We start from the raw sequence: 15,625 nt of genomic DNA, 5'->3' as shown, positions 1-15,625 counted from the left end.
CTGGGGTGGCTGCGGACTGCAATTTGAAGCGGGGGGGGGCCCCAGAAAGCTTGGGCCTCCCTGCGCTGCAGATTCCTTATATAGGGTGTTGATGTCATTAGTCAACACCCCTCCTCATTACAGAGATGCACATCAACAGATTTACTTAATTGGTAGTTGGCTCTCAAACATATGCAGCTTGGAGTAGGACAACATGTATAAAAAGTATCATGTGAGCAAAATACTCATTTGCCTAATAATTCTGCACGCAGTGTAATATAAGAAATTTAAGCCATAATTAACTTACCCATAAGTGGTCGAATAACAAAGATCACTCTAAGAGCAAGGTGTACAATTTTTTGTGAAGTCAAAAAGAGACCTAAGCTAATCTCTAAGTAACTAAAGGACTCTCTCACATTAGCTAGTGTTAATGTTTATGAGGCCACCTTCAGAATACTGAACAACAAGGATGTACATGGTAGAATTGCTAATAGAACACAACTGCTCTCTAAAAATAAAATGGCTGCCCTTCTACAGTTTACTAAAGATCACCTGGACTAGCCAGAAAGTTAATGGAACAATACTTTGTGTATTTATGAGACCAAAATATAGCTTTTAAATGAGAAGTGTGAGGTTTGGAAAAAGAAAAACATCTTCATTAGACCATAAAAATCTTATACCATCTGTGAAACACAGTGGTGGTAGTATCATGGTTAGGTTCATTTTGTGGCATATGGGCATGAGCAGCTTTCCATTATTGATGGATCAATGAATTATGAATTATACCTGCAAGTCTAAAGGAAAATGTCAGGAAATGTGTCCATGAGCTGTAACACAAGTGAGTGTGCTTCTTGTAGCAAGGCAACAACCTAAAGCTTGCACATATTTCTACAACAAACTGGTTAAAGAAGAATAAAGTTAAACTATTGGTACGGCCAAATCAAAGTTCTGACCTTAATCTTATAATCAAGCAATTCATGTGATAAAACTCAACACCATAACAGAGTTGAAGCTGTTTTGTGGGAGTAATAAGGCTAAAATTCCTCCAAGCCAATATGCAGGACCAATCAACATTTACCAAAAATCTTTAGATGTTTTTGGATCATTTTTCTCATAAAAAATTACAAATTCTAATATTTTGCTTACACATTTGTTGATTTGGGTTTCTTTATCTACTTTTAAGACTTGTGTAAAAATCCCATGTAGTCAAATTTATGCAAAAATATGAAAAATTCGGGAGTGTTCACAAACTTTCAAGCACCTCTGTATATGTTTGTTTTTTGAACAACCCTTGATTTAAATGCGGACTTGGTAGTAATCAGTTGATCACCATGGATTTAGTAATTGAAACCACTAATGATCAACTGTTATTTTTATGGAATGCTTTACATCCCTCTTTCCACTGCTGCTGCAGATGAAATATGGTACTACATGGAATATATTTAAATAAAGGAGAGACCATGTAAGGCCTCATTCACACGTCCGTGTATCCAGTACGTGTGGTTCCAGTTTTCATATGTACTAGAGAGACTTACACACGTAGACCCATTCAAGTGAATGGGTCTGCGCACATGTCAGTGTGTTTCCATGGACTGTGTGTCCGTGGGCAAAACATGCTGACATGTCTGATTTTTACATGCAGCACGGGCCGCAAAATGCCCCACACATGTGCACACTGACGACATACTAATATCATCAGTGTGACACGTACCGGCACTTGGGAATCAGCAGTACAGTTCACGCTGTTCCCAAGCAATGGGTGCTGCAGACAAGTCTTATCATTGTCTCCTGCTTGCACTGCGATCAGCGCGAGTAGCGGACATTGTTGAGAGTAGTATTCTGCTCCCGCTGTCTCCAAGTGTAAATATAATAATAAAAAAAAAAAAATCCATCGATCAGATGGATTGCAGCGTGGGACACTTATTTAATCTTCGGAAAGGTGAGTATAATGATTTTTTTATTGTATTATTATTTTTTCACTTGGAGACAGCAGGAGAATAATACGACTCTCAACATTGTCTCCTGCTCACGCTAATCGCAGCTCAAGTAGGGGACAATGATGAGGGTTGCCTGCAGCACCCAGCACTTTGGAACAGTGCGAACTGTACCGCTGATTCCTATACCAGTACGTGTGATTCTGATGTGGCACATGATTGCCACGCAGGGACACATGGACTCACGGACACGGGTATCTCTGGTATTGTTTTTTCCAGTCCTGGAAATATCTGGTGTGTGAAAAATGCCTAAAAAATAGTTGCTCTTTGAGTCCTCCAAAAAAGGAGCTTCTCTCTTCTGCTCCTCTACATTTAAGGTGAAAGTAACAGACTGTTCACATCAGCCTCTTTTTAAAGATCGCTCTATAATAGGCCTGCTTTATATCCAAAAAAAAAATCACTGGTATTGCATTTCATTGCCATTTAGAGAGTACCTATCACCAGGCCAAAAGTGGCTAGTTTTTGCTCATAATTTTATTCCTGTGGTTTCCCTGAATATTCACTTCTTTTCATTAATATCCAGAGTGCAGTTCCAGAAATATGGGCCTTTTGCACGAAACATGATGCTTTTTATGTTGTTTACCAAGGGAATGTTGCTCACAGGATAATACTGGAAAGCTGCCTCCAGAGAATCATTGAAAACAACACCCCCTGTGTAAAGACCATAAAAAGTAGCACTGAATAAATAGATTCATATCTGTGGCACCTAGTGATGAATTTTAAAAAAAGATAAAGAAATTGCTCAGGGAAGGAACACAAATAAATTGGGTACAAAAACTGACTTTGATCTGGTGTCGGATTCTCTTTAAGTCAAATGTAAAGCTTTCTTTTATGTCCACAGAAAGTAAAATTAGTGACCTGGTCACCATCACCACCAAGACATTTCTGCGCTATGACAATCTGCGGATGATGATAAAGAGCATACGGCAGTATTATCCTGACATGAAGATTATCATTGCTGATGACAGTGAAAAACCCGAGAAGATTGACGACCCCAATGTAGAGCAATATATTATGCCATTCGCAAAGGTTTGTTGTGCATATATATACTGTGTGTATATGTAATATATATATATTATACAGGCAATTATATTTCCTGGAATATACAGTACAGGATCCACATTAGGCTTGCCACCTGACTAGTATATCAATGGTACAGCCGTTATTTAAAACTGAAAGCAAGTAACAGTAAAATATTTTTTTTACCAGCAATCACATATTTCTTCTAATACAATGTGTGCAGTCAGGTTACAACTTCTTTTTTCGAATTGAATACAATTTATTTGAAAGGCTGCCCAACCCTATGAATATCAGTAGTATCAGTATTTGATCGATTGTGGGATTGTGAGGCAACAGAAAGCCAGAGACAGCAAACTGCCTACTGTCCTGTGAATAGAAAGCAGAAGAGTATACTCAACTGGTGCATTGTAGTGTCCAATGCTGTATAAATTGTTTTGTTTAGCCTTGTGTCACAACAGTATGCATTGGTGGATCTCTCAACCATCCCAGATCCAGCAAAACAGTCTGAAATTGGTGGACTGTCCCGCTGTCCTTGGACGTCAGGGCTATGTCCAACTTCAGATCAGAACTCGTCTGCAGCTTGGTGGCATCTCCAACTCTCGTGGACGTGCAGGCTTGGAAGCTCCTGTTATTGTTCAGTTCCTCTTTCTCAGACTCAAGACCTTAGGGAAGGATGCGACATCTGTCTATCATCTGTACAACATTGCATACATCCATTCTCTGTCGTTCTTAAAGTCTGGTCTTCTCTGAAATTTGAGCTCACAAACCCTTGCATGTCAGGCAGCAACTTTACCTATGAGTAATAGGGTAGGAGATTTTTCTCTGCTTATGTCTCTAAATGATGCAGCTTATATTGATAGACATATTGTGAATTCAAATCTCAGAGAAAACCAGACTTCAAGAAAAGCAGTAAATGGATGTATGTAATGTTGCACAGATGACAAAGATCTTGTAATGTTGTATAATGTGTGTGTACATATTACACACATATGGGTATACACCGTGGAAATGAAAAAAACATTTGTAAAATCAGAAAAGTCCCCCAACCCCCTCAAAAAAAATACAAAAAATTATAATTACCCCCTTGTCTGTGCAGCCAATTTTCATTTTTACATCTGCATTTTTACCTCCCTTTTTTCCAAGAGACTGATATTTTTCTGTTGATATAGTCGCATGAGGGCTTGGTCTTTGCAGGACAATTTATAGTTGTGAATGACACCATCTGTTTTTCCATACACGTACTGAAGTACAGGAAAAAAATACAAGTGGGATGAATGGTGAAAAAAATGCAACTCCATCATGATTTTTGGGTTTTATGTTTAACTGTATTTATTGTATGCTAAAAATGACCATGCTACTAACCTTGCATAGGTTATTTTTTATTTAAGACATGGCAAAAAAAATCATAAGTTTGTAAGAGGAAAAAATGTTTTTGGCTATTGTTGCCATTTTCCTGAGACCCATTATGATGGGCTTGTTTTTTGTGTGTGAGCTGACAATTTTCTTTGATACCAATTTAGGGTACTTAAAACATTTGTTTGCTTTTTATTGCATTCCTCAAAGAGTTGTGGTTGCATTTTGATTTTCTTCTCTTTACAGCAGTTACCATAAAGTTAATTTTATATTTTGATAACCTGTACTTTTACAGTCACAGCATTTCCAAATATGCCTTTTTTTTTCTTTTGGACCTGATTCATCAAAGCTTTCACACACCAGAATTCTGGCGTAAAAAACTTTTGTCATCTTAATACTAGTTTCTGTGGCGGAACAAGGCGGGGTGGGACGCCACAGTCGATCTAATTCATGACGTGTTGTAGCATTCCCTATGCTAGAAATCTCAGTCCAGTACCTGACTAGAGTGAGATTTTTGGTGCAGTGTATGACACGCCCCCTGGGCCGTTGGGTACCCGGTGCCGGGCCGGTAGATGCTGGGGGTTGTAGTCACTGTGGCGGTGACCCGGTCCGTGACCCAGGGTGGTCAATCCAAGGGAATTTTATATGTTTAGGTGTTATTAAAGAGTCCGACTACGCCACCTGTGGAATGCGGCTAAAGGGGGCCGCCGCTGCGGAACAGTCCTCTGATGTTGCAGCAAGGGTATTATTACTCCCCACAGGAAGAGTTAGCTTCAGGGCAGTGTGTGGATGTTGGTGGTTGTGCTGGGCGTTGTAGTGCAGTGAGGGATGGCGCAGCAAGGAACACAGAGACAAGATAGTGCAGTCCCAGGGTCTTTAGTCACGGTTATTGCAGTTCAAGTTACAGGTACCAGTGCAACTTCCTCGGCGTGCTGCGCTTACTCAGTGAGGGGCTCAGTCCACCCTCAGGTATTTCCAGAGTATTTACCAGGACCCCGTTCTGTGTACCTTCCTCAGTTGTCTTCCTGCGCTGGCTCTCACCCTCCTGCCCTGCGCCTCATAGTCAGTGTCCCAAGCCGGTGGCCTCGGGTCTTGGCGGGCGACCTGCAGTCCCCTGGGCTCTATGTGGCCACCTTTTCGGCGATTGTTAACTGTGGTAGTGGGCAACTGCACCCTGAAAGTACAGACGCCTCTGGTTGCTAGCTGAGGCTTGAATTCCTCCTCTACTAGTTAAGGGGCCGGTCCCCTCTGCGGCTTGATCCTTCCACGTTCCTGCAGATTCAGGCATACGGGTGGCCTCCAGCACTTCCCGTACCCCTAGGATCCCTTCTCTCCTTCTGGAGCCTTCCTTGCTCCTCTCTCCTCTCTCCTTCTCCTTCAGTCCTGGGCCTCACAGGATAGGCCCGCCTCCGGAGCAGAGCTCCTGCAGAGCCCCTGCTCTGTCGCTTCTCCTCCTCTGACTATCTGCTTCTAGATGGTTCCATCCCCTTTTATGCTGCTCCTGGCCAGTGCTCCGCTTTTCTACTTCCTCCACCCCATCCACCACATGGTTCCCCCTCACTTGTGGTTCCTCCCCACTCCAGCCAGGGATCAGGGACTGTGCTCTTCCGTAGGAGCAATCTCGCCCTGCCCTCGGAAATGTGGTGTAGTGAATGCAGGTGTAAGGGTCCTGAGCCATACTCCTTCCTTACCCGAGAGTGAGGTACCACACCTCTGGATGAGATGCAATACTTCTGTGGCGACCAAACCCTCAGGGGCACCACACTCCCCCCTGGTAAAACACAGCACGTCCGCGGTCTGGAACATAGTAAAAGACAAAATATTTTAGAGGACATGCAAAATTTTTGAACACGTTCACATAGAAGATTATAAACATACTATTTCTTCCCTTTATGGGAGGCATCTTTTTCTTTTTAACGTTACTGTTATTATATAAAACTTTTACTTTCAATAAAACTCTTTGCATATATATATATATATAAATACATTTTCCCATATAAAACATTCTATCAGGTCACAGCATGATCTGCAACCAGGTGTCCATTTTTCCTTGACAAGGTGCTTTGTAGAATGGGAGGACCTGTCCACATCAAACCCCCAACTTTGGTCTTGGGCGTGGCTGCAAGGCTTAGGCAATCCAGTTGGACCACAAGTGGGGCCACGCCAGACAGGTTTTTGTTCAGTGGTCTGTTGCGGTAAATATAAAACCAATAGGGGGCACCTAAAGAAGTGCAACTATTTACAGGTAAAGTTTTTGGCTGTTCCCAGTCCTCAGCCGGTCAGTTTTTGGACCCGTTTTGGGTAACTAGGTAAACGCAAACTCCTTTTAACTTGCAGTGTCTCTGCTGCATCTTTCCAGGTAACTATTTACAGTCTCAGTCCCAACTACTGTGCTCAGTAGTGGTGCTCCCTCCTGGGAAGCTCTTGTCCACTGTAGCCTGGCCCAGCCGGGTCTTCAGCGCTGTAGGGTGAAGAACTGCTCTTTGTCTCCACCCTGTGGACATTCAGGGCATACCAGCCCCTCTCACCTCTGTGCCTGGTGTAGATGACGTGGTCACAAGGGTACAGGTCTGGGGTGTGAGCGCCCGGGACAAGCGGTTCCGGCAGGGGAACCAGGGACAGTGCAGCGCCAGCTGCGTCCGGGACAGGAACATCACTCCTACCTGCTCCAGCGACCACTTCAGCTCGGCTTATCACCTCCCGATCCATGAGAATCTTCGCCAGGGCTTGGGTGCCGCCGATCACTTGCAGCGCCGTCTGCTGACGGGTCGCCAACTTCTCCACCAGCTCCGCTTTCCAGGCAGCGATTGCAGCTTGCAGGGCCACTTCCATCCGTCGACCTAGTTCTTGCATCGCGGCGTAGAGGAACTCAGCATCCTCCAGGGATAACTTGGAGACCACCTCCTCCAGGGTGAGGGGCGTCTCCGGTCATAGCAGGCCGCTTGCAGGGACTCCAGTTTCACTTCCCTCCATGTTGCCTGCCGGGTGTGGTCTGCCTAGACTGGCCGAGGCCACACCCTGTCTCCCAGTGTCCTTTTCTCCTCTCTCCTTTTGGGGGTGGTCCCATGGCAGTCTGCTGTCGGTCACTCTTAGGATCAGCCCCCCCACTTTGATGGACACACTCGCATACATGACCACTGCTGTTTGGGGCGGGCTCCGCTTTTGGCGCCATTCTGGGACCTGGCCAACGATGGGAGGTAGTTTCTTGTGGTCTTTGAGCACGCACATAATGGCGTTCCTTCTTCTGGGGCAGGCGCCACATTCATTTATAGAAAAACAGTCTCTAGGCACACAATACCCGATGATAACGGGTTGGTTCCGTATCCTGCCGACTACGCCAAAGTTGACGCGCCCCCTGGGCCGTGGGGTACCCGGTGCCGGGCCGGTAGATGCTGGGGGTTATAGTCACTGTGGCGGTGACCCAGTCCGTGACCCAGGGTGGTCAATCCAAGGGAATTTTATATGCTTTGGTGTTATTAAAGAGTCCGACTACGCCACCTGTGGAATGCGGCTAAAGGGGGCCGCCACTGCGGAACAGTCCTCTGAAGCTGGTGGTATTGCAGCAAGGGTATTATTACTCCCCACAGGAAGAGTTAGCTTCAGGGCAGTGTGTGGATGTTGGTGGTTGTGCTGGGCGTTGCAGTGCAGTGAGGGATGGCACAGCAAGGAACACAGAGTCAAGATAGTGCAGTCCCAGGGTCTTTAGTCACGGTTATTGCAGTTCAAGTTACAGGTACCAGTGCAACTTCCCTTGGCGTGCTGCGCTTACTCAGTGAGGGGCTCAGCCTACCCTCAGGTACTTCCAGAGTATTTACCAGGACCCCGTTCTGTGTACCTTCCTCAGTCGTCTTCCTGCGCTGGCTCTCACCCTCCTGCCCTGCGCCTCACAGTCAGTGTCCCAAGCCGGTGGCCTCGGGTCTTGGCGGGTGACCTGCAGTCCCCTGGGCCCTATGTGGCCACCTTTTCGGCGATTGTTAACTGTGGTAGTGGGCAACTGCACCCTGAAAGTACAGACGCCTCTGGTTGCTAGCTGAGGCTTGAATTCCTCCTCTACTAGTTAAGGGGCCGGTCCCCTCAGCAGCTTGATCCTTCCACGTTCCTGCAGATTCAGGCATACGGGTGGTCTCCAGCACTTCCCGTACCCCTAGGATCCTTTCTCTCCTTCTGGAGCCTTCCTTGCTCCTCTCTCCTCTCTCCTTCTCCTTCAGTCCTGGGCCTCACAGGCTAAGCCCACCTCCGGAGCAGAGCTCCTGCAGAGCCCCTGCTCTGTCACTTCTCCTCCTCTGACTGTCTGCTTCTAAATGGTTCCATCCCCTTTTATGCTGCTCCTGGCCAGTGCTCCCCTTTTCTACTTCCTCCACCCCATCCACCACATGGTTCCCCCTCACTTGTAGTTCCTCCCCACTCCAACCAGGGATCAGGGACTGTGCTCTCCCGTAGGAGCAATCTCGCCCTGCCCTCGGAAATGTGGTGTAGTGAATGCAGGTGTAAGGGTCCTGAGCCATACTCCTTCCTTACCCGAGAGTGAGGTACCACACCTCTGGATGAGATGCAATACTTCTGTGGCGACCGAACCCTCGGGGGCGCCACATGTACGGAAGTGATCACCACTCATCAGACACACATCTTAATAAATCGGGATTATCTCACTCGAACAACGCTGGTGTTGATGCATCGGGCCCTTTTTTTTAATGGGGGAAACAGAGGGGTGATTAAAATCTTTATAAGTAGCTTCATGTGTCTTGTTATAAATGGAACCCTGTTGATGACATGTCTGTAGTGCATATGACCGCTGCACCCAATTGCTGAGCTAGGCTGTTCTGCACATTAGGGCAAAAGACGAAATTGCAATTACTGTTGTCACTTTAATAAGCTGCAATACTCTGTTAGTGACATCTAATGTGGCAATAGCACCATGTGGTGACGTTTAATTGGATTACATGTTGTTTTTCTGTAAAGCTGTCAATTGCATTGTGGGAGAAACCAATGCATTTTGGGTAAGAATGTCCCGGTGAAGTAGTCATTTTGTAAGAAGCAGTCTAGCAGAACAGCCACTGGTTTGACCACCCTGAGCCACGGACCGGGTCACCGCCACACGGAGACTACAACCCCCAGCATCCTACAAAGGGCCCGGTTCCTGGTTCCCCATGCGGCCCAGGGGGCGAGTCAAGTTTTGGCGTAGTCAGCAGGATCTTTACCAACCCGCCACAAACGGGTATTGCGTGCCTGAAAGAGACTTTGCACTTACCTGAGAGAGGTCTCCCGCCATCCGGAGCCATTTCCCGCCATTTTCGGCCGTCTCCCGCCATCTTCAGCAGTTTCCCGCCATCCACAGCTGTTTTCCCGCCATCCGCAGTCGTTTTCCCGCCATCGGACACCATCTTCGGGACGCCCCGCGGGAAGAAGAGGGGCGTGGACGCCGAAAGCGCGCGAGACCTGAAGCCCCGCCCTACGCACCAACACTGTGCAAGGTCCTGGAAGGGAGGGAGCGACGCTGACGTCACCAGAGCGCGACGCAAGGTCCTCAACCCCGACGATCGCCTGCGGAGCCGCGGCCTACGGAGCCGCGGCCTACGGAGAAGAAGCAACAGAAGGTAGGCCACGGTTAACCGGGGGGTAGGAAGACATCAGGAACGGAGAGCAAGATGGCGGACTGGCAGCAGACTAAGCTGCCCAGCATCGGCAGTGCCCCAGTCGTCGCAGGCCCCGACCAGCGCCAGGAGAAGACGCGTGACGCAAGAGCGGTCACGGGAGCAGGTAAGAGGAGTCTCCCTGTCCCGGACGCTGCCAGCGTCAGCCTGCTCCCAGGCCCCCTGGCGGATATGCCGATCCCGGGCGCTGCAGACACCGACCTGCTCCAGACCCCGCAACAAGCCCTGCAGCCGAGCCCTCCAGCCCTGGGCACTGCCACCACCAGCCCACGCCCTCTGACCCCAGGCGTCATCAACAGCGGCTCTCTCCAGGACCCGCCGCAAGGCCCACTGCACCGCGGCGCAAGGGGCTGGTATGCCCTCAACATTCACCGGGTGGGCGCAGAGAGTCACACTTCAGAGGACCCAGACGGGTCTGAAGATCAATATGAGGAAGGAGCATCAGGAGGAAGGTGCGCAAGGAGGACATCGCCACTGAAAGGTGACAGCGCACAACTGTACATAGTTACCCGTCAGGGTACAGAGAACTGTTTGGGACTGTTTCAGATTGAAGTGTGGTCCCCGTTGGGACGGTCATGGAACTGTTGTGGAACTGCTTGAAAGTTACCCCTTATCCCTTATCAGGCTGAGGACTGTGAGCAGCCATTTCCCCTTTTCACCTGGCCGAGGACTGAGAGCGGCCACCCTTGTACATAGTTGCGCTTCCTAAAGCGCCCCCTACTGGTTTTATAAAAGAACTGCAACGTCTACCTCAGGACGAATTAAATGGACTGTTGCACCTTTGAGAGAAAGTGAACACCTGGTCGCAAGTTGCACAGCGGCCAGAACTCAAGAATGTGTTTGTGGAAGAATGTTTTACTTGACAATGTTTTATACCAGTAACGTTAAAAAGAGAAGAGTACCTCCCATAAAGGGATGAGCAAATAGTTAATGTCTTATATGCGAATGCATTCAAAAATTTTTGTATGTTTAAATTGTTTTTATTCTTTCCAGCCCGAGGGCGTGCTGTGGTTTACTGGGGGGGAATGTAGCGCTCCGAGGGTTCGGCCGCTACAGGGGTATTGCACCTCTGCCAGAGGTGTGATATTCCACTCCCGGGTAAGGATGGAGTGTGGACCAGGGCTCAGTTAGCTGCATGCATCACACACACCCCATTTCCGGGGGACAGCTCAACGGTGCTCCCACGAGACAGAAGTGCAGGCACGACAGCATCTGTCCCTGGCTGGAGTGGGGAGGGGGAAGCACACCCAGTGGTGTAGGAGCAGATAGGGGTGGGTCTCTGGGCATAGGTAGGAGCCCATTGGTTACTAGTCACCTGGGCTCACAGATAGAGGGAGGTATATAAGGTGGGCACCATCTTAGAACAGTGTTCAGTCTGAGAGAGGAAGTGACAGAGCAGGGCCTCTGTGGAGCTCTGCTCCGGAGGCGGGCCTAGCCTGTGAGGCCAGAGCCAGCAGAAAAGACAGGAACAGAAAGGAAAGGAAGAAAGGAACAGAACACCAAGAGAGGCCCAGAGACACGAAGGCAGAAGGAACCCCAAAGGCCCAGGAGAATGCGGGTGACGGGTTGGCAGAACAGGGTACCGGATCCCAAGTTGGTGGAGGCAACTAATCCTCAGCCAAGGACCGGCGGTCGCGATCATATCTTGGTGCGACCCCTCACTACACCTACTAGAAAGGCACACCACATAGGGTCAGGGAGGTGAGCACGAAGCCCTCCCAAAAGAAGGCCCGCGGGAGCTGGACAGACGTAGTGTCACTGGTGGGGCACGGCCAGAGAAAGGAATACAAGGGAGTCCTGGGCCACACTCTGGAATTATCTGGGGGTTGACCGAGCCCCTTGCCTGGTGGACGCAGCACGGCTCAGGCGGTCCTACATGTGCACAAGTGACCTGGATGAGAACTGTGAGTAAAGCGTTTGAACTGCAATACCTTGTCTCTGTGCTTTCTCACCGCGTCAGCACTACTAGTATTGGGACGCCCGCACCATCACCCCCACCATCCACTACACTGCCCTGGGGCTGCACTCTTCCCGTGGGGAGTCGTACTACCTAAGCTGCATATACCATCAGCCCGAGTGGACTGCCTTGCAGCGGCGGTCCGCACTGACCGCAATCCACGGGTGGCGTAGTCGGATATTAAACCACAAAAACCCCATAAATAGACTGCCACTGGTTTGACCACCCTGAGCCACGGACCAGGTCACCGCCACACGGAGACTACAACCCCCAGCATCCTACATGCCACTTTGGTGGTTTTAGGCCCTAATTTATTAAAATGTGAACACTCCTGATTGGGTCTCCATCTATTGGGTTGGCTGTAGTGGAAGAGGTTTCTGTCTTCATTAAACTACTTCTACTCTGGTGAAATTGATGGCACTTTGCTGGTGTCTGCCACTATTTTTTGGAAATGTGGGGAATCCTGATTGGGTCTCCATCTACTGGGTTGGCTGTAAGAGAAGAGGTGTCGTTCCTAATTCTACAATTTCTTCTGTAGTGAAATTGATGTCACTTTGCTGGTGTCTGCCACAAATTTTTGGAAATGTGGAGAATCTTGATAGGGTCTCCATCTGTTGGGTTTGGCTGTAGTGGAAGAGTTGTCACCATTATACTAGTTATACTCTAGTGAAATTAATTCTTTGGTGCAGATATTTTTGTTACAGGGGTACAGAAGACATAATCGAAATTGGTTTTCTTAGCACCGTGGTATATAAAGCAGGCTATATTTCATCTTAATTTTTCGGTGCTGATATTGTTCTCCATACAGGGGAACACATTAGTAATGAGAGCGCACTAAATGTGCTCAACTTAGTGGTTCAGCAGTTTCTCAAAACCTGCCCAGATCTGCCAGAGCTTCTTGTGAAAGTACAACACGTGTGTGCCCATTTCAGAGAGTCGGCTATAGCATCCGCCACTCTGGCAGTGCTTCAACAGCGTTTGCAGCTTCCAGCTCACCGACTGTTGTGCGATGTCACCACGTGTTGAAAATCAATGTTGCAGATGTTGGGAAGGATTTGTGAGCAGCAGAGGGCAGTTGTTGAGTACCAGCTTCAACACGCCCATCGGCATTCAGGTCAGCCTCCGCACATAAGAGCTGATGAGTGGGCATGGATGTCTGACATCTGTGCCGTCCTCCAAAACTTTGAGGACTCCACCAAGATGGTGAGCGGTGATGATGCCATAATTAGCATCTCTATCTCGCTTCTATGTCTACTGAAGTCTACTGAAACGCTTGGTGCTTACAGTTAAAGAGGAGGCAAGGAACTATGCAGTCCAGCCTCCTCTCATCTCAATGAGAGGAGTGATATTGAGGAGGAGGAGAACATAGACAGTTGTTCTCTTGGGGAGGACAGGGAAGTCTTGACTGTCTTGGAAGTGTTGATACCCCTCTTTCAGTCTGTGGGAAAGCTGTATGAGTTTCGATAAATGACCTTCAGTGGCCTAAACCGTGACTTTGCTTATGCACATTATTTCTCAAAACGCATTGCAGATCAGGCCATTATCCAACTCTGTAATGATTCAATTCAAGGTGTAAAGAAAGTTCTTTTTCTGTGACTAAGCACCACCGAGAAGTGTTAGCTGATGTTGGACGGGCTGCCATTTCTTATGCAACAAGCTGCATTAGAGGACTTCCTTGGAGAAATGACACCCGGAGTAGATACGTTTTCCCTCTATGCCAGTCCTTTCACCGAGCTAAAGAATATGGTTGTGGTGAAATACAACTCTCACCGAGAAGCAGTGTCAGACTGAAAAACATTGGGCCCACCAGAGGTTTTGATTCACCTTTCTCCCCCGCTAAAGAGCCCCATAGCAGCTGCAAGGTTTGCGCTATAAACTCTCCTGAAGGAGAAGCCAGGGCCCACTAGTTTCTTCGGTTCTCTGGTGGGCCCGTCCAACCCTGCAGAGAAACAGCCATGGCTAAGAAAAGTGTGTGGGAAGGTTACCGGACACTCAATGGCTGCTTTTTTTACTGTGGACTGGCTCCAGCAATCCATAAGATTGCAATCTATAAGATCCCTTCACTGGCTCCCAATTGCCCAGCGTATCCAGTTCAAACTACTAACATCCATAACCTTTCTTCTCCATACATCTCTGAACTAATCTCTCGATATATTCTCTTACGTAATCTCTGGTCCTCCCAAGACCTCCTTCTTTCTACACTTATTTGTTTCTCACCCAATCACCTCCAATACTTCTATCAAATATCCCCCATCCTTTGGAATTCTGTGCCTCAACTCATCCGATTAGCCACCACATTTGGATCCTTCAGACACAACCTGAAAACCCATCTCTTCAACACAGCCTACAGCCTGCCATTGCCTCGCTGCCACCTCACCTCCACACCACTGGAGCTAATGCAACTCCACAACCTACTGTCTCCATCTCGACCATCCCATAGAATGTAATGCCGCAAGTGCAGGGTCTATAAGACTTAAAATGCAGTATGGCACCTTGGCAAAGAGCAGTTATGTTTCCCTCTGATATCTAACAATAACAAACAGGTCATGCTGGAGAAACTTGCACCTACTGCCACTCAGTGTCTTCAGTTCCTTTCTGAAAAACTAATGTTTGCTCAGCCAGTCTACCAAAATAAAGTTCCTGAGGTACGGAAATTGTGGATGGCTTTGCTTCTAGTACTGGCTGCTAATACCAAACTGTGGCATGCCATTCACTGGATATTCCTGGCTGGTTGGAGACAAGCTCATTCCCACAGAAAATTACCAGCAAGCTAAGGAGATAGTGGCCTCTATCATCATGAAGGAGTTTGCTCCTTGTCTAGTAGTCTTGCTTTTATACTAAAAATCCTGCTCATTTTTATAGTTTTAAGTGAGCACACAGAGACTGTGGTTTCTGCAGCAGTGCATCCAGGCCGGGATAGTGGTGGAGAAATTGCTGTACCATCAGGTTGAGGATGAGAGCCATGTAAGGCACGTGTCTGAGGTTGCCCCGGCGTAGGGCCGCCACCGGGTTTGCACCATTATCGCACACAGCATTCCCTTGCTCCAGGTTCAGTGGAGACAGCCATTGCTCAAACTCGGTCTGGAGAGCTGTCCACAAATCTTCAGCTGTATGACTGCGATCTCCAAGGCATATTAATTTTAACACTGCTTGATTTGGTGTGAGATCTGGCTGCGCAGTGCAAAGGTGGGGGGACTCTCTCTGCACTGTTGGAACATGTGTCTCAGTAAGGCAGAGGTTGAGAGCACAGGTAGAGGCCCTAGAGGAGGCGGAAGATGCAGAAGCACTGGAGGAAGTGTTAGATACAGAGGTTTGTCCTGCAAGCCTTGGAGATTCCAACACTTGCTGTTTAGTGACACCTTGGTGTCTAGTGGTTTAGTTATCCATCCCCTGCTGTGTAGCGGTTTAGTTCTCCCATCCTAGCTGTTTAGTAGGTTCGTTTTCCAATCCCTGTTTTGTATTAGTTTAGTTCTCCATGTTCTGTTGTGTATTTATTTATTTATTTCTCCAACCCATCCATTTCCACCCCCAGGAGTTAACATCTGGTGATGAGGGTTTGAATTCTTCTCGGACCCTACTTTGTCCAGGCCCGGATCAACTGAAAAAAATTTTGGGCATCGCTACACATGCTTTCCCCCTCTTGAGTCTGTGAAGCTTTGGATCAGACCTCT

The 15,625-nt window shown here is 47.9% G+C and overlaps 1 protein-coding gene across 1 annotated transcript in view; it reads left to right on the top strand.

The window, feature by feature from the left end:
• Positions 1–15,625, top strand: part of B4GALNT2 (beta-1,4-N-acetyl-galactosaminyltransferase 2 (SID blood group)) — a 322,537-nt gene that overhangs the window by 222,716 nt on the left and 84,196 nt on the right. The window contains exon 7 of the mRNA XM_073681079.1: positions 2,815–3,002. Within this exon, the coding sequence (XP_073537180.1) occupies positions 2,815–3,002 (188 nt within the window). The remainder of the gene's footprint in view (positions 1–2,814; positions 3,003–15,625) is intronic.

This window comes from Phyllobates terribilis, unplaced genomic scaffold, assembly GCF_046119375.1.
Source record: "Phyllobates terribilis strain yellow unplaced genomic scaffold, ASM4611937v1 Scaffold_5__5_contigs__length_657084704, whole genome shotgun sequence".
Taxonomy (NCBI): domain Eukaryota; kingdom Metazoa; phylum Chordata; class Amphibia; order Anura; family Dendrobatidae; genus Phyllobates; species Phyllobates terribilis.
Note: the sequence above shows the minus strand (reverse complement) of the source record. Positions and strands in the feature narration are given on the sequence as shown.